We start from the raw sequence: 23,799 nt of genomic DNA on the forward strand, positions 1-23,799 counted from the left end.
GCACTGCTGGGGGAAATGCATTGTGCTCCCAGCATTTTATTGGGTATGGGGAGAGAGGGGGATGAGAGGAAGGGGAGGAAGAGAGGAGGGAAAGATAGTTGCTTGGCAAACACCAGCACTAGATTTCCAAACGTTCATGTGGGGTCTCTTCAGGCGGTGAGGAGAGCAGTCAGGAATTTGGACTCCCTCTCTCTAGCTGCTTCTCTGGACGGCCAGGGAGGGATGAGGTGGAAGAAAAAGCGTGACAGAGGGAGAAAGAGATGGAAGAGAACGTTTTGTGGGGGCTTGTTTTGTTCTAAATCAAATTGTTTTATAGCTACGCAGGGGTTGTGAGGTTCCAGGCACAACACAATGGCCAGCAGGATCAATATTGACATTCTCCTTGGCGATAGTCCGGTTGGCTCGGTGTGGTCAGAGGACTGAGGTATGAAGGACTGGAACCCACATGGACACGCTGCCATTTTGTGGTCACGGCTGGAGGACAGTTTCAGTAACATCCTGGGTTTCTCCCACAATGGCAGTTCTTAGACAGCCTTGGGAGAGTATACCCCGACTGTGTCCCAAATGGCACCTTACTCCTTATATAGTGCACTACTTTTGACCAGAGCCTTATGGGTGCACTACATGGAAAATAGGGTGCTATTTGGGACGCACCCCTGACCCTCCCTTAAGGACCCTATTAAGGCCCTATTACCGTAAGTCGGCTTTCATCCTTCTGGTCAGTGGCCAGCTCGTAGCACAGCTCATTACTTTATCACAATAACTGGAGCACTTTGGCACCACTGTGCTGTATGGGACCGTGTGTGGAGAGTGGTATTGGAAGTGCCCAGTCCAAGTAAAAACACAGCAGTGGTAGAGTAAAGAAAGTAAAGAAAGTAAATGTAACAGTAAGCAGAGGCTTGACAAGTGACTTTTTATTAGCTTTTCCTTGTACAGTAGTTTACAGTAAAACACTCACACAGACAGATTGAAATGAACTAAATCATTGAGTAAAACGCTCATACAGACGTATTGAGCTGAACTGAAAACACATTCACACACAGTAGCCTTCTCCCTCAGGGAGATGTTATTGTAGGTCAGGGGTGGTGGCCAACCCTCCTGTTGGAAAACTACTGGGGGTGCAGGGTTTTGTTCTAGCTCTTCTCTAACACAACTGATTTGACAGTTAATCATCAGTAATCAGCTACTCTCATCAAAACATTGGTTTGTTGAATCAGGTGTGTTACAGCAGGTTCAGAGCAAAAGCCTGCATACCCAGTAGTTCTCCGGGAGGAGGGTCGGTCAACACTGGTATAAGTGGTGTTACCTGACAACAGAGAATGTCTCAAATGTTCAAAAACTGTATTTTAATTATTTTCCATTGTATTTCACCAAATAATAGGATGTCTGAACAGCTATTGGTCACATGTTGCATTCTTATAATGACAGTATCTAGGTTTCCATCCAATTGGCAATATTCTAAAATCTGCATAAAGAAAATAGGCAAATTTTCCCACCAGTGGTGATTCCACCAAACGGACTTGTTGCGGATAACAATCAGTACATGATGACACAATGCACACACAATATTAACACTCTCTCACAAACAAACTCACACACCAGAAGTGTATATCTCCTGACAGTCACTCTCGCTCTCTAGAGGCCGAACCACTCTGTGACCCCTCCCCTGCGAAGGTCCGGTTTCTGCCTCTGTTTCTCGTCCTCCATGAACTTCTCCTGCATCTCCTCCACCGAGCCCTCGGCTGACTTCACATCCTTCTGGGGGAAGATGTCAGGGAACTCAAACGTCTGCTGCTGCGCCTGGAGACACACAGAGGGAGAGGGTTTGAGACAGACACACCTAGGGGTCAATCTGAAATGGCAACTCGCCACCTACCCCTTGTCCCCTAACCCCTCGGTCTCTACTGACTTAGCCGACAAGAGTTGGGGTGTTACACACACACACACACACACACACAATAGATCATAGACAGAATCTCTCCAACTCCTTTCTCTATCACCAAAGCTATCCCTCTCTCACAGTCACTCACTCCCTGTCTCACTCTTACTTATAAACTTTGTCTCCTCTGTGTAAATCCCTTTCAGTCTCTCTCCCTTCCTCTCCATACTGTTAATTTATTCAGAGGCTGAGGAGGGTATATATTATTTAGTTGGTATGCTACAACAGCCCATCTCAGGCCCAGGATGCATTAGGCTGCAGGGCAGTCTGTTACAGCTTAAAGTATCTAGCCTACAGCACCTGCCTGCCTGTGTGCCTGCAGTTAGGGCTGGACGCTAGGGCCTTCAAAATTAGTGGATTTGGCTATTTCAGCCACACCCTTTACTGACAGGTGTATAAAATCAAGCACACAGTCATGCAATCTCCATAAACAAACTTTGGCAGTAGAATGGCCTTACTGAAGAGCTCAGAGACTTTCAAAGTGGCACCATCATAGGATGCCACCTTTCCAACAAGTCATTTCGTCAAATTTCTGCCCTGCCAGAGCTGCCCCGGTCAACTGTAAGTGCTGTTATTGTGAAGTGGAAACGTCTAGGAGCAACAACGGCTCAGCCGTGAAGTGGTAGGCCACACAAGCTCACAGAACGGGACCTCTGAGTGTTGAAGCGCGTAAAAATCGTCTGTCCTTGGTTGCAACACTCACTACCTAGTTCCAAACTACCTCTGGAAGCAACGTCAGCACAATAACTGTTTGTTGGGAGCTTCATGAAATGGGTTTACATGTCCGAGCAGCCGCACACCATGCGCAATGCCATGCGTCGGCTGGAGTGGTGTTAAGCACGCCACCATTGGACTGGCACAGTGGAAACGTGTTCTCTGGAGTGATGAAGCACGCTTCACCATCTGGCAGTCCGATGGACGAATCATGGTTTGGCGGATGCCAGGAGAACACTACCTGCCCCAATGCAGAGTGCCAACTGTAAAGTTTGGTGGAGGAGGAATAATGGTCTGGGGCTGTTTTTCATGGTTCGGGCTAGGCCCCTTAGTTCCAGTGACGGGGCAAGGGTTTGGATAAAGCACTGTCTGAGACAGTAATTTTACGGTCCATTATTATAACCTAAGAGGTCTAGCCACTAGCCTCTATAATGTGAACAAGTGGTATCCTAAATTAGCGTTATAACTGAGACAAATAACCTATAACGAAGACGACGCCCCTGTTTTGGGAAAACCTACGCACCCTTCATTCCTCCCATCCTTGAATACATCACTGATAGATGGATAGTGAAAGAAGATATTACGCAAGTCATTTCAGATCAGTGATTATTTCTTTACAGCCTATATATCTACATTACATTTACATTTTAGTCATTTAGCAGATGCTCTTATCCAGAGCGACTTACAGGAGCAATTAGGGTTAAGTGCCTTGCTCAAGGGCACATCGATAGACTTTTCACCTAGTCGGCTCAGGGACACAAACCAACAACCTTTCGGTTACTGGCCCAACGTGGTCCTCTGTAGCTCAGCTGGTAGAGCACGGCGCTTGTAACGCCAAGGTAGTGGGTTCGATCCCCGGGACCACCCATACACAAAAATGTATGCACGCACGACTGTAAGTCGCTTTGGATAAAAGCGTCTGCTAAATGGCATATTATTATTATTATTAAACGCTCTTAACCGCTAGAAGGATAGTTGCCATAAGGGGGAAATACTATGGGTAAGGACATTAATAGTTGACATTATGCACAGATTTATTGTAAGGCGTTCGTGTAGGCTACCTATGCAGCAGAACGTTGTAGCGAATTCGGAGGGCAGGCAAAGGGACTCAACCCCAGTTCTCTTTGCATTCAGTGACAAGAACGTTTTTTTGTTTGTGCTCATAATGCGCCATGGCCGTTATTAGTGTATGCCTATAGTCTGAAATTGCCAGGGGGAAACTTGGTGTGTGTCTGTGTGCGTGCGAGTTATTAGATTGAAACCGTGAGTGCGCAGTGACGCCTGTTTGAACGAGTCCATTAGATCTTTAGATTGATGCAATTTTCTTTTTTTTTACCGCCCACACACACACACACACACACACACAAACCTATGTATGTAACCACTGTTACTCCTTCTGAAAATAATCTGTGGCACAACCTTTTCCAGGTCCTAATACTTAGAATAATATGGTTATGTGCTAAAAGGGAAATGATTTCCTTGTTACTAAAGCCATTTCTAAAGTATAGTTTCACCAGGTCATCTAACTGCAGGCATTTCAACGGTGGCACGCACAGCAAAAGAGAGCCAGGGAGCACTTAACCAAATCCCCTACGTTAATCTTGAAATATAACTGCAATTTAAGTCTCCACATTTTAAATTCAAAATTAAATTTTGAGTTTATTCTTTAAATACTGCCACTTTTCTCCAAATATTGCCACTTTTTGAAGTACTATCGTACAAAAAATAATAATACAAGTACCACCACCATCACTGTTTTTTAAACGTTTTTTTAAACTTTGCCCAAATACTCTTTACTGTCTATGAACATGCAATTTTTTTGAATTTCTTTACCAGAACCACGCACATCCACTAATAATGGCCAACTTCTGGTAGCAGGCATTATAGAAAATAAACACAAGTCTCAAACAATCTCTCAAGCACAAGCCCACGTGCTAGTGAGTAGCCAGCTAATCTTTATATTTAAAGTCTAGCCAACTTGGATCTATTTGCTCGCTAAGAAGGTAGAACAGTTTAACTGTTATGAATACACCCTCCTGTCCGTCTCCAACTGTTTGAATAGAATAGCCTGTTCACTTTGTTTAGATGTTGAAATCAAAAGTGGACTACCTGGATCTGAATGAGAACGAGTTGCCAATTCCTTATGTAAATGTGTATATCTTTTTTTCCGGTAAAATAATGTCTAAATGTGTTTCAGTGTCCATATGACCGATTCTGTTGGACCAAACCTCACATGTAAATAACGAGTTGAAACTGCTTGTTGTCAGAGAGGAAGAAGTGATCTTATCTCTTTGTTGTTGTGAGTGAGAAGGGGCTTGGTGTCTGTGTGTGAATGGGAAGGTGCACAGGATGAAGGATGGAAGAATTAAAACTATGATTCTTGCGATATAGGCATTTGGGAACATCGCGCTAAAACATCAATTCAAATTAATTTGATATATCACCCAGCCCTACCTGCAGTACAAGTACATACAGAGATCACTGGGTACAGGCATGCACACCCCACTCTCTCTCTCCCTCACCCTCACCCATGGACGCACACACACTCTCTCTTTCTCTCCCTCTCTCACACACCTCCCACTTTTACCTTGCAACCTGATTGGACATCATTCCACCTGCTAATCAACATTGTCCATTAGGTTAGGTTGTTTTAGTCTACTGAATGTACATCCCTTGTTGCATGGTCTGATCAGATCATTGTGAGTTGGCAAAATATGTCCACTTCATAGGATGACACATATGGGCTAAGAGGAATTGTTATTTATGTAATGGATGTTTTACACAGCAAATTGTCCAGTGTTAAGTAGTGTTGATTTTTCAGTGTAACATTTTTAGAGTTGATTCAAGAGTTAAATTAACCTGTAAAGAGGTAAATTAACACTCAGTGGTGTAAAGTAACCACAATGTTGGTGTTTATTATCAGAGTGTGATTGTGTAGAGAAAAACATTCAAAACCACGCCCATCATTAGAATTATTTGTTTCAATATCTGTTTTTGCATGTACATTGATTGACCGATTGACCTTATGTTATACAAAGATAAATAACAATATTTTCTAAACTAATCCAATCTGTTAGTTGTTGGAATTATTGCACCTTTTACTGAGATGGTTGTTCCAGTTTAGATGGTTTAGGTAGTCTCATTTATCAATCTTCCCTACCATGGCAGTCCAGTTGTTAGACAACCTCACACTGGCTGGATTCCAATATGATTTACACAACTTTGCAAGCTAGCATAATGGGACTTGCACGCCTGATGTGGCCTGCAAACCAGGAGTTTCAGACCACTTCGTTAGGGTAAAACTAGGCCGTCAAAATAAGGCCTTATGATATACACTACCGGTCAAAAGTTTTAGAACACCTACTCATTACTACATTGTAGAATAATAGTGAAGACATCAAAACTATGAAATAACACATATGGAATCATGTAGTAACCCTAAAAAAGTGTTAAACAAATCAAAATATAGTTTATATTTGAGATTCTTCAAATAGCCACCCTTTGCCTTGATGACAGCTTTGCACACTCTTGGCATTCTCTGATGTCTTCACTATTATTCTACAACGGTAGTGTTTGTAATGTATTCCATAAAGAGTTTATTTTTTAATGATAACATATTCACATAGGCACTCAAATTGGTGAAGGCTCCAGGACTGAAAGCCACAATGCAACAAACATGTCTCTTTCACTAACAAACACAGTCATGGGTGATACAGTAACTCTACAATTCACTCAAAAGGCAAACTGGTAAATATGCAAATAAGGCTTTACACCCTACAGTGTTAAAACAACATCCAAAAACGAGTTACTGTAACACTACAGGTGTTCATTCCCTAACACTAAGAAATGGTAACAGCATCAGCTCTAAGCAAAGTGTTAATTTAACTCTGAAAAGTGTGGACCCATTCTGGAAAAGTGTTAAGTGTAACACTCTCAGAGTTCGTGCTGAGCTCAGATACGTAGCTTCTTTGGAGATAAATCAGATCAAGCCCAAACTGTGCGATGTAGTAAGGAGTTGTAGTTTCCAACAGACCAATATTCTACATAGTTTAGCGCAGAAAACTTGGTAATTAATTAACTACAATGACCCTAATCCATTGTGCGCCCACCTACTTGTCCGGTCTGTGTCGAGAGAACAAGATCGAGAGGGATAGAAAGCAGTTGCTTAGCGAGGTACCTTTACCTGAAACTGCATCTAAGTAAATTGATAGTTGGTATTCAGCAGTCATAAAAGTATGCCTTACTTACTTTAAAGAACTACTGAAATAGTGATTTTGTCAGACAGCAAAGGCAGCAGCTCTATAGAGATGACTTGCAATTAAATAATAAAGTCATCAAATAAAATATTTAATTAAAGTAAAATAAAGTAATAAGAATAAATGATGGTTAATAAGTGATAAGCAGTAATAGGCAGTCGGTTCGATAATTTTTTAAATAATCGAACCGACCTCAAAAAGCACTAATCACTCAGCACTACTCAGAGTTGATTTAACACTGGAGAATTTGCGGTCTACCCTCATTTTTCATTAGATTGTAACTTTCCTACAGTAGCCTACTGATGCATGCATCTATCGAAATGCAATTTATGCTAGCTATCCAATTTTTTATTGGGGTAAATCAAATATCCTATTATTACATTAAGAAATCGGGAGACTAAATGAGAATAATTTACAAAATGATGCAAGAGATTTTGTTTTCAAGCCTCGGCCAAATTGCTTTCCGCGAGCGAGCGATTTGATAATGTTATTTTTTACAATGGAAAAGTTAGTAGAAAGTATTCACACCCCTTAACTTTTTCCACATTTTGTTGTGTTACAGCCAGGGCCGGATTGATTCAGGGACTTACCGGGGCTGAAGCACCTGGGCCCAAGAGGCAGCAATTTTATATATATATATATATATATACACACACTACCGTTCAAAAGTTTGGGGTCACTTAGAAATGTCCTTGTTGTTCCCGACTCCGGGATGCTGACCTTCTAGGCAGAGTTGCAAAGAAAAAGCCATATCTTAGACTGGCCAATAAAAATAAAAGATTAAGATGGGCAAAAGAACACAGACACTGGACTTTTTCTTTGCAACTCTGCCTAGGTCAGCATCCCAGAGTCGCCTCTTCACTGTTGACGTTGAGACTGGTGTTTTGCGGGTACTATTTAATGAAGCTGCCAGTTGAGGACCTGTGAGGCGCCTGTTTCTCAAACTAGACACTAATGTATTTGTCCTCTTGCTCACTTGTGCACCGGGGCCTCCCACTCCTCTTTCTATTCTGGTTAAAGCCAGTTTGCGCTGTTCTGCTCTCAATGAGTGTAGATGGCCTGCTGCTGCCTACTGCCGCTCTGCTAATCCTCAGATGGGGGGGGAGGAGGCAGGTGGGTAACTGGCGGCCCTGCCTTGATTGGGTAACTGATTCATAAAAATAAAAACTGCATAATAAATAAATGTGACTGGTCAATTGTGTGAGTCAGGGACTGGGCCCAAGCCCGTAGGGGGCCAAAGAGGCAAAAACAATATAAATAAAAATTATGTTATTTTCAAAAATATTATATACGTTTTTATCCAACCACAGAAGCCCGCTCTCAATGTTCAAAATACACCAGAGAGCATAATTTTGCCACAGAAGATAAATTGTTTACAAAAAAGAACTGTGGATGACGTTTTATCACAAGCACATACAGCTACAGTGCTTTCGGAAAGTATTCAGACCCCTTCCCCTTTTCCACATTTTGTTACGTTACTGTCACGATCGTCGTAGTAATGAGTAGACCAAGGCGCAGCGTGAGAAACAAACATGACTTTAATTAGTTAAAGTTTCTAAATACAAAACAAAACACGACTCGTGACGTCCACGGTATCAATGACCGAACACGGAACAAAAACCCACAACCACAAAGGGAAAACATACAGTTTAAATATGGCTCCCAATCAGAGACAACCAGCCAACAGCTGACACTCGTTGCCTCTGATTGGGAGTCACTCAGGCAAACATAGAATACAACAGGGCGGCAGGTAGCTTAGTGGGTAAGAGCGTTGTGCCAGTAACCGAAAGGTCGCTGGTTCTAATCCCCGAGCCGACTAGGTGAAAAATCTGTCGATGTGCCCTTAAGCAAGGCACTTAACCCTAATTGCTCCTGTAAGTCGCTCTGGATAAGAGCGTCTGCTAAATGACTAAAATCTAAAATGTAACAAACTAGAATGAACACCAACATAGAAATACACACATAGAAATGAACACACCCTGGCTCAACATAATGAGTCCCAGAGCCAGGGTGTGACAGTACCCCCCCCTAAAGGCGCGGACTGCGACCGTGCCTCAACTAAACAAACCAGGGGAGGGCTGGGCGGGCATACCTCCTCGGCGGCGGTTCTGGCTCCGGCCTTGACCACCACCCTCCAATACACCCCCCATAGTGCCCCTGGTCCAGTCTGTCGACTTGCACCCCTGGCTTGGTGCGTGGAGGAGGAACGGGCCTTACCAGGCTGACTTCTCGCACCCCTGGCTTAGTGCGAGTGGCAGGAACAGGCCGGACCGGGCTGGGGAAGGGTAACAAAAAACTTCTGCAGCATTCAAGGTCCCCAAGAACACAGTGGCAGCACTCCACCAATCAGGCCTTTATGGTAGAGTGGCACATGACATCCCGCTTGGAGTTTGCCAAAAGGCACCTAAAGGACTCTCAGACTATGAGAAACAAGATTCTCTGATCTGATGAAACTAAGATTGAACTCTTTGGCCTGAAAGCCAAACTTCACGTCTGGAGGAAACCTGGCACCATCCCTACGGTGATGCATGGTGGTGGCAGCATCATGCTGTGGGGATGTTTTTCAGCAGCAGGGACTGGGAGACTAGTCAGAATTAAGAAAAGATGAATGGAGCGAAGTACAGAGATCCTTGATGAAAACCTGCTCCAGAGCACTCAGGACCTCAGACTGGGGCGAAGGTTCACCTTCCAACAGAACAACGACCCTAAGCATACAGCCAATAAAACGCACAAATGGCTTCGGGACAAGTCTCTGAATGTCCTTCAGTGGTCCAACCAGAGTCTGGATTTGAACCCGATCGAACATCTCTGGAGAGACCTGAAAGAATCTGTCCAGCGACGCTCCCCATGCAACCTGACAGAGATTGAGAGGATCTGCAGAGAAGAATCTGAGAAACCACCAAATACAGGTGTGCCAAGAAGACTCAAGGCTGTAATCGCTGCCAAAGATGCTTCTACAAAGTACTGAGTAAAGGGTCTGAATACTTATGTAAATGTGATATTTCCGTTGTTTTTTTTGCTTTGCCATTATGGGGTTTTGTGTGTAGATTGACGAGGGAGAAAAAACAATTTCATCAATTTTAGAATAAGGCTGTAATGTAACAAAATGTGTAAAAAGTCAAGGGGTCTGAATACTTTCCGAATGCACTGTAACTAAGCATTTACAGGCAATCCGTGTTGCCTTACAAGTGCGCCTTCACTATGAAAGGGACAAGAGCGCAGCTAAAATGCATTAAATATATTAAGCATTGAATGTCAGGTTTGAGTGGCTTTCTCCGCCAAGAGAATATTACAGATAGTGTATTATGCGTCTATGAGCCATAAATTGACACATCAAGTCCAAAACGGAAGGTAGTTTTCAAGATCCTGGCTAGCCGTCGGCCCCCGCAAAATTTGCAGTCGCTGTCTCATCGAAAACAATGACATCCGGTTTCATCAATTTTTTACATTTAACTTCAGTCATTTAACAGATGCTCTTATCCAGAGCGACTTACAGTAAGTGCATTCATCTCAATCTTAAGGTAGCTAGATGAGACAACCACATATCAATCATAGTAAGTAAAACTTTTCCTCAAAGCAACTATCAGCAAAGTAAGTGCTAGTAAGAAAAGACCTGCTGTCATTCTGCTGTCAAGCGTCAATGATATGCAGCATATCACACGCATAGAAATGCACACGCTCGTACACACACTCGTCTCAATTACGTGTGTCCTGGGACTGATAGTGAGGCAGAGTGAGGTGAAATGGTTCAATTGTGAGGTTCTTTAGAGGCACTCTCTAAGAGAGCAGGCCAAGGCACACCTCTCTCCCTACCAGCGCCTCTTCTCAAACTATCCTCTACACACATTCCACTCTTTCCACACACAAACACGCATGCGCACTCACACACGCACACCAATCTATCCACCTACAGTGAGGGAAAAAAGTATTTGATCCCCTGCTGATTTTGTACGTTTGCCCACTGACAAAGAAATGATCAGTCTATAATTTTAATGGTAGGTTTATTTGAACAGTGAGAGACAGAATAACAACAAAGAAATCCAGAAAAATGCATGTAAAAAATGTTATAAATCTTTTATACAGGTAACGAGCTGAGTTAGGAGCCCAGAACTACACGGGAGGATCTTGTCAATGATCTCAAGGCAGCTGGAACCATAGTCACCAAGAAAACAAATTGGTAACACACTACGCCGTGAAGGACTGAAATCCTACAGCGCCCGCAAGGTCCCCCTGCTCAAGAAAGCACATAAAGGCCCGTCTGGTTTGCCAATGAACATCTGAATGATTCAGAGGAGAACTGGGTGAAAGTATTGTGGTCAGATGAGACCAAAATCGAGGTCTTTGGCATCAACTCAACTCGCCGTGTTTGGAGGAGGAGGAATGCTGCCTATGACCCCAAGAACACCATCCCCACCGTCAAACATGGAGGAGGAAACATTATGCTTTGAGGGTGTTTTTCTGCTAAGGGGACAGGACAACTTCACCGCATCAAAGGGACGATGGACGGGGCCATGTACCGTCAAATCTTGGGTGAGAACCACCTTCCCTCAGCCAGGGCATTGAAAATGGGTCGTGGAAGGGTATTCCAGCATGACAATGACCCAAAACACACGGCCAAGGCAACAAAGGAGTGGCTCAAAAAGAGGCACATTAAGGTCCTGGAGTGGCCTAGCCAGTCTCCAGACCTTAATCCCATAGGAAATCTGTGGAGGGAGCTGAAGGTTCGAGTTGCTAAACATCAGCCTCGAAACCTTAATGACTTGGAGAAGATCTGCAAAGAGGAGTGGGACAAAATCCCTCCTGAGATGTGTGCAAACCTGGTGGCCAACTACAAGAAACGTCTGACCTCTGTGATTGCCAACAAGGGTTTTGCCATCAAGTACTAAGTCATGTTTTGCAGAGGGGTCAAATACTTATTTCCCTCATTAAAATGCAAATCAATTTATAACATTTTTGACATGCGTTTTTCTGGATTTTTGTTTTGTTATTCTGTCTCTCACTGGTTGTTATTCTGTCTCTCACTGTTCAAATAAACCTACCATTAAAATTATAGACTGATCATGTCTTTGTCAGTGGGCAAACGTACAAAATCAGCAGGGGATCAAATACTTTTTTCCCTCATACACAACCACGCTCCACTTTGCACATGAAACCCAACAACCCAGGGCTCTACAGTGCGACCATTTTATTAGCATTTGCACCTAAATAGTTTGTGGTACGACTTGGATATTTTATTTAAGGAACGCCAGCGCCTAGAAAAATTAAGGATTCTAGCTTTATTACCTCAAATATTTTTCATTGTGCTCCTAAATTTCTTTGTGTGCGCCTACATTTTCCAACATGTGCTCCTTGTAAAAAAGGTCAGTGTAGAGCCCTGCAACCTAAGTTTGACACCCATGGTCTAGTACGTGTTGTGTTTCAAAATGTCATTAATAAATAAATTAAGTGGTTAGTTGATTGGAGGTGGCTGTGAAGACGGGTAGACCGCGTCGATTAGCTGACTGCGCTCGCCACGGCTACTGCCTCGTGCATTACCAAGCCAACCAACTAAACCCCTTTTTGAACCAGAAAAATACCTGCTAGAACAATGACAATCGAATGATTGAATAACGTATTGATTTTCCAGTGATGTTTATTCATTTATAAAAAGGGGAACAGAATGGCCTGTTATACCTTGGTTTGAACACGACTGCTGTGAAATACTGTGCATTATCATCCTCGTCATCGTAGGGGGGAATGGAGCATTTACATAGTACATTAACAGTACTTGTACATATCCTCCTCAAAGACAGCAACACAGCGTAGCCTGACTATGTGAAGTATGTTGGTGGGGATCAGTGTGTAGGCGTGTTTGGTACAGTATGAACCTCTGAGAATGTTGGTCTCTCAGTCTCAAACCCCAAAATACTGTGAAAAATGCATACTTCACCACATTTGTATGGGGTTTACTCCCAACGTGAGGACAACAGACAGCTCGCACAGTCCAGAAAGGGAATTGACCTGCGTCAAAAATCCCTGTATCCGTGTGTTGTTCGGGAGAGCAAAACACAAACCCAGCAACATCAATATACAACAACAAAAACAGCATCCAGAACAGGGCAAAGGTATGGCTGCTGGCAATTGGCTGAGAGAAGCAAGGACTGGCTGGACAGAGGCGAATTCAGGAAGGCATTCCTGTGGTGGAGTTCTCACTCACGCAACACACTCCTGCTGCTTCACAACCAAACAGACCTGAATATCTAACTAACTACTAAACGTCAACACAGTCCACAGGGTTCTGTTTGTTAGGCACCAAATGGAAGAAAACGGACTGAAACAGGGAGGGACTACCTGGACTCGTCCAATAAGAAATGTTCATTTTCCGTTTTTGTCTGTTGTTTTTGTTGCGTGCCAACATGTCCCTGGTGTTCACAATATAACAAAACAATTTTAATATCTTACAGACAGAAAACCAAGCGTCATATAGGCTAGAAAACATAGCACAAACTAACAATAAGAGGCACCAAGCATACATCATTCAGAACCTTAAAAAAAAACAATTTGAGTATGACTGGAGGGGAAAAGACCTTAAATCAACTTCCAAAAAACATTCCTTGAAGCTCCGTCCAACATCCTTTATCCAGATTTTCATATCATCATACTGTCCTTCTCTCATCCCGGGATTTACGGTATTACCGGCTTAGTACACAAGTGGGCGCCAAAAATGCACAAAAAGCCCATTGGCCGTCTATTACCAGAACGCTAACAACATTTGTACAAGTAATAGCATATTTCCATGGAGGCTGCTAGCTAAAAATACTAACGAGCGCAAATGAAAATAAATAAATTGCCAAGACAGGCAATCCAGCACAGAGATACATATATATGTAGGAGCTACTGAATGTCATTTTTGGTAAGTTTGGACATTTACAAGCAAAGTTTTGATGCATGCTTGTCTGAAGGAACAACAGTACTGGCTCTGGAGCTGCATGTGTACACGCCTAGCTGCTGTGCTCATAGAAGAGGGGAGGGGGAGCAGACGGGCAGAGAACAGCGAGGAGAAAAAAAACTCAAGGAAATCAAGGTAGCAGTGGCAGCTGTACAGATTTCTCAAACACGGCAGAAAGCTAACACTATATGATGCCCCGTCTCCTTATTAATTCAGCCACCTACTTAGATAACTAGCTAGTTAAACGTAGGGGTCGCATTAACGCAGAAATCTGTGTTTTTTCACACAGAAACAAAAATATATAAAAACCATAAATATCTTGCTGCGTTTTGTAAACACAAATCTAAAATGCTTATTTTTGTCATTTCTAATCGGCATCTTATTAATTTTGTTGTCATCTGATGAAAATGAAGCAATTTTCGGCCGAATGTGTTTTATGTGAAGGAAAACTATAGTAGCAATCCCCTGATCACTCGATTGAAGCAAAAAACAAAACAAAAACACTTTCAATATAAAATGCGACCACTGTCAATACACAGCTGGACTCACCTGCTCCCACTTTCTCCTGTTGTGTTATTTACATACAAACACATGACTGGCTCAACTGTTCTGGGGAACTACAGTAAGTTTCATAATGTAAAATAATTTGAAAGGTGAAATTAACGCGATCTGCTTTATCTCCTAACATATTGCACAAGTTGACTGCAGGTATTTACTTAAAAAATAGCTATACATATTAAAATGTATTGAAAAACTTCAAAGAAATAGTTAACGGTATTGAAAAACCACCCCGTGGCTATTTCCAAATGCCAAGGTATTTAGTATAGGAGCCTACATTAGTTTTTACCTTTTAAAGTAAATTGAGTCATCAACATGTCGGCGGGGGAAATTCTTATGTACAGTTGTCAGAAGTTTACATACACCTTAGCCAAATACATTTAAACTCAGTTTTTCACAATTCCTGACATTTAATACTAGTAAAAATTCCCTGTCTTAGGTCAGTTAGGATCACCACTTTATTTTAAGAATGTGAAATGTCAGAATAATAGTAGAGAGAATGATTTATTTCAGCTTTTCTTTCTTTCATCACATTCCCAGTGGGTCAGAAGTTTACATACACTCAATTAGTATTTGGTAGCATTGCCTTTAAATTGTTTAACTTGGGTCAAACGTTTCGGGTAGCCTTCCACAAGCTTCCCACAATAAATTGGGTGAATTTTGGCCCATTCCTCCTGACAGAGCTGGTGTAACTGAGTCAGGTTTGTACGCCTCCTTGCTCGCACACGCTTTTTCAGTTCTGCCCACACATTTTCTATAGGATTGAGGTCAGGGCTTTGTGATGGCCACTCCAATTCCTTGACTTTGTGGTCCTTAAGCCATTTTGCCACAACTTTGGAAGTATGCTTGACCCATTTGCGACCAAGCTTTAACTTCCTGACTGATGTCTTGAGATGTTGCTTCAATATATCCACATAATTTTCCTTCCTCATGATGCCATCTATTTTGTGAAGTGCACAAGACCCTCCTGCAGCAAAGCACCCCCACAGCATGATGCTGCCACCCCCGTGCTTCACGGTTGGGATGGTGTTCTTCAGCTTGCAAGTACCCCCTTTTTCCTCCAAACATAACGATGGTCATTATGGCCAAACATAATTTTTGTTTCATCAGACCAGAGGACATTTCTCCAAAAAGTACGATCTTTGTCCCCATGTGCAGTTGCAAACCGTAGTCTGGCTTTTTTTATGGCGGTTTTGGAGCAGTGGCTTCTTCCTTGCTGAGCGGCCTTTCAGGTTATGTCGATATAGGACTCGTTTTACTGTGGCTATAGATACTTTTGTACCCGTTTCCACCAGCATCTTCACAAGGTCCTTTGCTGTTGTTCTGGGATTGATTTGCACTTTTCACACCAAAGTACGTTAATCTCTAGGAGACAGAACGCGTCTCCTTCCTAAGCGGTATGACGGCTGCGTGGTACCATGGTGTTTATACTTGCGTACTACTGTTTGTACAGATCAGGCCTTCAGGTACCTTCAGGCGTTTGGAAATTGCTCCCAAGGATGAACCAGACTTGTGGAGGTCTACACATTTTTTTTCTGAGGTCTTGGCTGATTTCCTTTGATTTTCCCATGATGTCAAGAAAAGAGGCACTGAGTTTGAAGGTAGGCCTTGAAATACATCCACAGGGACACCTCCAATTGACTCAAATAATGTCAATTAGCCTATCAGAAGCTTCTAAAGCCATGACATCATTTTCTGGAATTTTCCAAGCTGTTTAAAGGCACAGTCAACTTAGTGTATGTAAACTTCTGACCCACTGGAATTGTGATACAGTGAATGATGGGATGTAGCTCAGTTGGTAGAGCATGGCGTTTGCAACGCCAGGGTTGTGGGTTCGTTTCCCACGGGGCGTATAAAAAAATTATGTATGCACTCACTAACTGTAAGTCGCTCTGGATAAGAGCGTCTGCTAAATGACTAAAATGTAATGTAAATGTAATTATAAGTGAAATAATCTGTCTGTAAACAATTGCTGGAAAAATTACTTGTGTCATGCACAAAATAGATGTCCTAACCGACTTGCCAAAACTATAGTTTATTAACAAGAAATTTGTGGAGTGGTTGAAAAACGAGTTTTAATGACTCCAACCTAAGTGTATGTAAACTTCCGACTTCAACTGTAACTGGCCTCCATTGATTTCTAGACGGCAACAGCGGGACGATGCACTGAGAGCTGCTGTCTGTCAGTGGGTCTTGTGGGTCTTCCTAATGACTACAGGTGATCAGTTGTGGTTTGCTGATATTATCACGCAGTCAGAACTGGTCGCCATTCTCGCCGTCAGATTTTATTTTTTGAAGTGAGAGTGCGAGAATCTACCAATTCTTTGTGGCTAGCTAGCTAGCCAGTTAGCCCTATTAACATACTATGGGGCTGCGATCTATACACACTACAGTGGGTATTGTAGGCAGGTAAACATGCCAGATTAACAAACTATTTATTAAAGTATCAAGATTAAATATTATAGTCAGGCAACATATGGCCACCATTGATTTCAATACATTTTTCGTAGTTTTTGACATGGTTGCGTCATATTTCTGTCCATACTTTAGTTGAAGCTTACATCGATGCACGCTTCAAAATGTGTACAAGTGGAGTATGCATCCGAGAAGTGCCCTCCGTGCTCCGTTTTCACTTTGATTTGGATTCATTGCTCTAACTTGCGTGCTCGGAGCACGGTAGTATGCATATTGAGAAACACCCAGTGTATCCGATTGACCTTTGGTTCTGCCCTGAGAAAAAACCCTGCACATGCAGCCAGCCGGTCTTCAAAAACAGCAGCAGGAAGGGAATCCTTGTTATGAACAGTAAAATAATGTGTATCCAGCAGGCTTGGAATGCATGTTAAATCAATAAGTACCCAAAATGAAAGACACAGTTGTTCCGGGGTGATGTGTTAAAAGTTCCTTCGATGAAAACAGGAAAAGGTACTATTGCACTGTAGGGTTGGGCGATGTCAACCTTTGTCCTATCGTGATTATATACCCATAAAACATTGTGATACGATGCTATCGCCCCTATTTAAAAAAATTAATAGAATAATAACAAAAAATGCTGTTAAAATTACAGTTACGCTATAGCGCAAAATCGAATGCAACTCTAGGAATCATGATGAAAGATAATGTTGTTGAAAGCCTGGGCAGAGGTTAAGTGCAGGAATTGGTAAATATTTTCTAATATTCCTTTCTGGTGAAGGAGCAGAACAGGTTTGTGTGTGTGTCTGTCAGTCTGTGTGGCGAGCACATGATGGAGCAGTGACTGTCTGATGAGGAACGGGCTGCCTTACCGTAGTGAGCAAGGTTATAGGCCTACATCATGGGTTGGATAGAAGCAGTAAACCGTCTTCAGAACTGGATAATATTTGCAACATAAAATAATAGAAAATAATAGAAAAATGTTTGTTCTATCTCTCATTAAGCTGTGACTAAGCTAATTCTTGTTATTATTTGAAAGCCACAATAACTTTAGAACACCACCTTCATAGGCTAGAATATTTGGGCCCTGGTCAAAAGGAGTGCACTATATAGGGAATAAAGGTGCCATTTGGAACTCAGCCTATAGTAGCAGTCTCTGAGACTGGTACAAAAGACTGATTCTATCTCAGGTCGTGGTAAAGTTACTGTACATTTATTTCAATGATTGACGCACATAGACAAATGCTGTGGACCCCCAAGATTTTTAAAAAGCATGTCACAGAGGCCTTCACGATTCACCACGTTGGATGAAAAGACAACCATTACATGACTGGAGAAGTGTGGGAGTAGCTTGGCTATCAGTCTGTTTAGCTAACAATTCACTCCTTGTACTCAGTGTCATTGCCAAACAGATTGGCCTTTTGGCAATCTTCAAATATGAACATTCTATCATTAATGAGAGAGGAGATCAGAGGATTTGATCCTGATTTGATAACCCTCACAGCTATAATCCAATACTCTGAGTCGATATCAAATTACATTTTATTGGTTACATACACATATTTAGCAGATGCGAAATGCTTGTGATATTCACGTATACGACCACAAATTTGGGAAAATAAACATTCTTTGCTATTGACCCCCATTTTAAAAGAGCCAACTTCGTTGTCGATTATTATTTTATTGAATTGTTTATTTTCTCCCCAATTTCGTTTTATCCAATTGGTAGTTACAGTCTTGTGCTATCGCTGCAAGTCCTCTACGGACTCGGGAGAGGCGAAGGTCGAGAGCCATGCGTCCTCCGAAACACAACCTTGCCAAGCCGCACTGCTTCTTGACACACTGCTCGCTTAACCTGGAAGCCAGCCGCACCGATGTGTCGGAGGAAACACCGTCCATCTGGCGAAGTCAGCTTGCAGGCGTCTGGCACGCCACATGGAGTCACTAGAGTGCGATGGGACAAGGAAATCCCGGCCGGCCAAACCCTCCCCTAACCCGGACGACGCTGGGCTAATTGTGCGCCGCCTCACGGGTCTCCCAGTCATGGCCGGCTGTGACACAGCCCGGGATTGAACCCGGGTCTGTAGTGACGCCTCAAGCACTGCGATGCAGTGCCTTAGACCGCTGCGCCACTCGGGAGGCCCTCGTTGTCCAGTTATACAGAAATAACAAAACATGCTGAAAAGCTGCTGTGTTGTTCAATGTTCATGCAACCAGGTAAAAAATCCTAACATACGGTTTGCAATGCTCCCACGTAGGGAAATAGAGCCTGCAGAAGAGCCCTGTGGCTTCAGGCTATTCGGCGTGAGAGAGTGGGAAATGTGGGGACCCGGTGTCCTGGGTAGGCTACACGTAGCTATGTGTGTGGAAAACATTTCATCACAGGTAAGACATTTTACTTGTTTAGTATAGTGCATTTGTAACTGCACTCACGACTTGCAGCTGTATAGTCAGTTTGTTTGTGTTGTTGGTCTTGGCTAGCTTAATGTTCCGGTCGGTAGCTAGCTAGCACTCACACTGAAAATGAGCCATGAGGGAAGCCCTACAGTATTACGTTTTTCAAAGTAGTGAGAACGCTCGGGAGTAGGCAATGTTGAAATGTAATCTTTAGACATGTAGTACTTTTCTTGAATTTAGTTTTGTAATTGACAAAAATTTGCAGACAACAAGAAAATTGCATTTGAAATAGGTAAAGTATTTGCTGTGAGCCACTTGGGTAACCTAGGTTGTAACAAGTTGTTTCCCCACAGGCGGGCCTGGCCGCGACAATCTATCTAATGCCGACTGGGACTATCACAAGGGTTAAGCAAATATTTAACTATATAAAAAAAAATCAGTGTTGATGTCCGGTTGCCTAGCAACCATTTTTTGTTTGTTCATGCGAAACCAGTCTATCACGTAACATTTCTCAAACTAAATGCATACTGCAATTCCAACCGCAAAACGTCTTAGCTTTGATTTTAAACCTAAAAATACAACAACTTGCCTAGCTAAAAGCTAAATGTTTGTTTCTGACTTTGATGTTAAAATTCAAATTTTATTTGAGGCTCTGCATGTTGTCATGTAATTTTTTATGCTATGTTCAACAACAAATCAGTGACAATGCACAATCAAGCTGCATATTAAATGTTGAGATTGGCCAGTCTGTTTGGCGTTACAGATAAAACAGACGAGACGAGATGGTTTTATGTAGATTTAGAACAAAGCTTGCTTGATCAGAACAGTCTAATTTTAGAATGTTTCATGTTGGCTGCTGGGGTTTTCAAAATTCAACATGTAAAATCTTAGCTGAAGACTTGCGATGAGACAGATCCGTTTAGCCAATCAGAGAACAGTGCACTGATGTTCTGTGTTTCGCCAAGCAGCTAGCTAGCTAGCTATCCAGCCAAGCAGACAGCCCCGCCCCAGAATAACCAAGCTCCTGTCTGACGCCCTCAGACAAGCTCAAGTTTCAAAAGCATGTAAGCCAATGAGGGCAACGGCAAAAACTGTTTTTTTTTTTTTTTTAACGAATTGTTTAAATGGCTAAATAAATTAACAGTGCACCATGGCCAATTGCAACTGTGAATCCTGAAATGCAGAGCCTGTTGGAGTATTCTTCATCCGAAATTATACTTTTGTTGCATTGTTTGCTAGCCGGTTAGCTAGCTCTAAGTCTCATTGACCACCATTGAAAACGTTGCCATCGCTAGATAGCTACTCTGTAGCTCAGCTGGTAGAGCACGGCGCTTGTAACGCTAAGGTAGTGGGTTCGATCCCCGGGACCACCCATACACAAAAAAAAAAATATGTATGCACGCATGACTGTAAGTCGCTTTGGATAAAAGCGTCTGCTAAATGGCATAAATGGCAAAAAAATATTTTAAAAAATTCTCCAAAATATTTGACACCCTTGATAAAGATGAGCAAAAAAGGCAATAAAATAAATTATACAAATACTGAGCTATATTGTATGCTCCAAAAAATATTTTATACTAATACAATTGCTCAGTTTTCAATACCTCACCTTGCGATGATAACGACACTGATCCTTTTTCTAAAATGTTTTATAAGATTGGAGAACATATTGGGAGGGATATTAGACCATTCCACCATACAGAATCTTTCCAGATTCTTCATATCCTTTGTCTGTCCTTATGGACTGCCCTCTTCAATTCAAACAACAGGTTTTCTATGATGTTCAAGTCTGGAGACAAATGTTGATTTTGTGGTCAATTAACTATTTATTTGTGGATGTTGATGTGTGCTTGGGGTTATTGTCTTACTGGAAGATCCACTTGCAGCCAAGTTTCAGCCTCCTGGCAGAGGCACCCAGGTTCATGGCTGAAATGTCCAGGTACTGGGTAAAGTTCATGATGCCGTTTGCCTTAACAAGGGCCCCAGGACCAGTGGAAGCAACATACAGTTGAAGTCGGAAATTTACATACACCTTAGCCAAATACATTTAAACTCAGTTTTTCACAATTCCTGACATTTAATCCTACTAAAAATTCCCTGTTTAGGTCAGTTAGGATCACCACTTTATTTTAAGAATGTGAAATGTCAGAATAATAGTAGAGAAAATGATTTATTTTAGCTTGTCTTTCTTTCATCACATTCCCAGTGGGTCAGAAGTTTACATAAACTCAATTAGTATTTGGTAGCATTGCCTTTAAATTGTTTAACTTGGGTCAAACGTTTTGGGTAGCCTTCAACAAGCTTCCCACAATAAGTTGGGTGAATTTTGGCCCATTCCTCCTGACAGAGCTGGTGAAACTGAGTCAGGTTTGTAGGCCTCCTTGCTCGCACACGCTTTTTCAGATCTGCCCACACATTTTCTATAGGATTAAGGTCAGGGCTTTGTGATGGCCACTCCAATACCTTGACTTTGTTGTCCTTAAGCAATTTTGCCACAACTTTGGAAGTATGCTTGGGGTCATTGTCCATTTGGAAGACCCATTTGCGACCAAGCTTTAACTTCCTGACTGATATCTTGAGATGTTGCTTCAATATATCCACATAATTTTCCTTCCTCATGATGCCATCTATTTTGTGAAGTGCACCAGTCCCTCCTGCAGCAAAGCACCCCCACAGCATGATGCTGCCACCCCCGTGCTTCACAGTTGGGATGGTGTTCTTCGGCTTGCAAGCTCCCCCTTTTTCATCCAAACATAACGATGGTCATTATGACCAAACAGTTATATTTTTGTTTCATCAGACCAGAGGACATCTCTCCAAAAAGTACAATCTTTGTCCGCATGTGCAGTTGCAAACCGTAGTCTGGCTTTTTTATGGCGATTTTGGAGCAGTGACTTCTTCCTTGCTGAGCGGCCTTTCAGGATATGTCGATATAGGACTTGTTTTACTGTGGATATAAATACTTTTGTACTTGTTTCCTCCAGCATCTTCACAAGGTCCTCTGCTGTTGTTCTGGGATTGATTTGCACTTTTCGCACCAAAGTACTGTCATCTCTAGGAGACAGAACGCGTCTCCTTCCTGAGCGGTATGACGGCTGCGTGGTCCCATGGTGTTTATACTTTATACTTGCGTACTATTGTTTGTACAGATGAACGCAGTACCTTCAGGCATTTGGAAATTGCTCCCAAGGATGAACCAGACTTGTGGAAGTCAAAAAAAAAAAATCTGAGGTCTTGGCTGATTTCTTTTGATGTCAAGCAAAGCGGCACTGCGTTTGAAGGTAGGCCATGAAATACATCCACAGGTACACCTCCAATTGACTCAGTATGAAAAAAAGTATGAAAAATGTATGCACTTTTATAAGTGAAATAATCTGTCTGTAAACAATTGTTGGAAAAATTACTTGTGTCATGCACAAAGTAGATGTCCTAACCGACTTGCCAAAACAATAGTTTGTTAACAAGACATTTGTGGAGTGGTTGAAAAACGAGTTTTAATGACTCCAACCTAAGTGTATGTAAACTTCCGACTTCAATTGTACCTCATGCAATTAATTATGCATGTTTGCTTTTATTGCCTGTTATTTTTTGTATCTTTTGTGTTTCCTCTGTACATACTTCATACAGTACCAGTTAAACATTTGGACACACCTACTCATTCAAGAGTTTTTATTATTATTTTTTACATTGTAGAATAATAGTGAAGACATCAAAGTGTTAAACAAATCAAAATATATTTTATATTTGAGATTCTTCAAATAGCCACCCTTTGCCTTGATGACAGCTTTACACACTCAATTGGGTTGACGTCGGGGGGTTGTGGAGGCCAGGACATCTGATCAGCACTCCATCACTCTCCTTCTTGGTAAAATAGCCCTTACACAGCCTAGAGGTGTGTTGGGTCATTGCCTTGTTGAAAAACAAATGATAGTCCCGCTAAGCCCAAACCAGATGGGATGGCGTATCGCTGCAGAATGCTGTGGTAGCCTAGTTGGTTAAGTGTGCCTTTAATTCTAAATAAAGCACAGACAGTGTCGCCAGCAAAGCACCCCCACACCATAACACCTCCTCCTCCATGCTTTACTGTGGGAAATACACATGCAGAGATCATCCGTTCACCCACACCGTCTCTCACAAAGACATGGCGGTTGGAACCAAAAATCTCAAATTTGGACTCCAGACCAAAGGACAAACTCCCACCGGTCTAATGTTCATTGCTCGTGTTTCTTGGCCCAAGCAAGTCTCTTCTTCTTATTGGTGTCCTTTAGTAGTGGTTTCTTTGCAGCAATTCGACCATGAAGGCCTGATTCATTACATTTACATTTGCGTCATTTAGCAGACGCTTTTATCCAGAGCGACTTACAAATTGGTGCAATCACCTTATGATAGCCAGTGGGACAACCACTTTACAATATTTTTTTTATTTTTCGTTTTTTTATTTTATTTTATATATATTTTTCTAATGTTTTTTTTGAGTATATTTTTAATTTTCATTTGTTTTATATATATATATATAAATATTTGTTATTTTCTTTTAAATATATTTTAGTTTTTTTATATATCTTTTTATAAATTATTATTATTTTAAAAAACAA

At 42.0% G+C, this 23,799-nt stretch overlaps 1 protein-coding gene across 1 annotated transcript in view; it reads right to left on the reverse strand.

Annotated features, from left to right (window-relative positions):
- Window positions 1–897: 897 nt before the first annotated feature.
- mrpl23 (mitochondrial ribosomal protein L23) overlaps window positions 898–23,799 on the reverse strand; it is a 131,676-nt gene continuing 108,774 nt past the window's right edge. Inside the window, exon 5 of the mRNA XM_084168813.1 lies at window positions 898–1,800. Within this exon, the coding sequence (XP_084024939.1) occupies window positions 1,636–1,800 (165 nt within the window). The 3' untranslated portion in view covers window positions 898–1,635. The remainder of the gene's footprint in view (window positions 1,801–23,799) is intronic.

Source organism: Coregonus lavaretus, assembly GCF_964263955.1.
Source record: "Coregonus lavaretus genome assembly, chromosome: 9".
In the NCBI taxonomy this organism is placed as follows: domain Eukaryota; kingdom Metazoa; phylum Chordata; class Actinopteri; order Salmoniformes; family Salmonidae; genus Coregonus; species Coregonus lavaretus.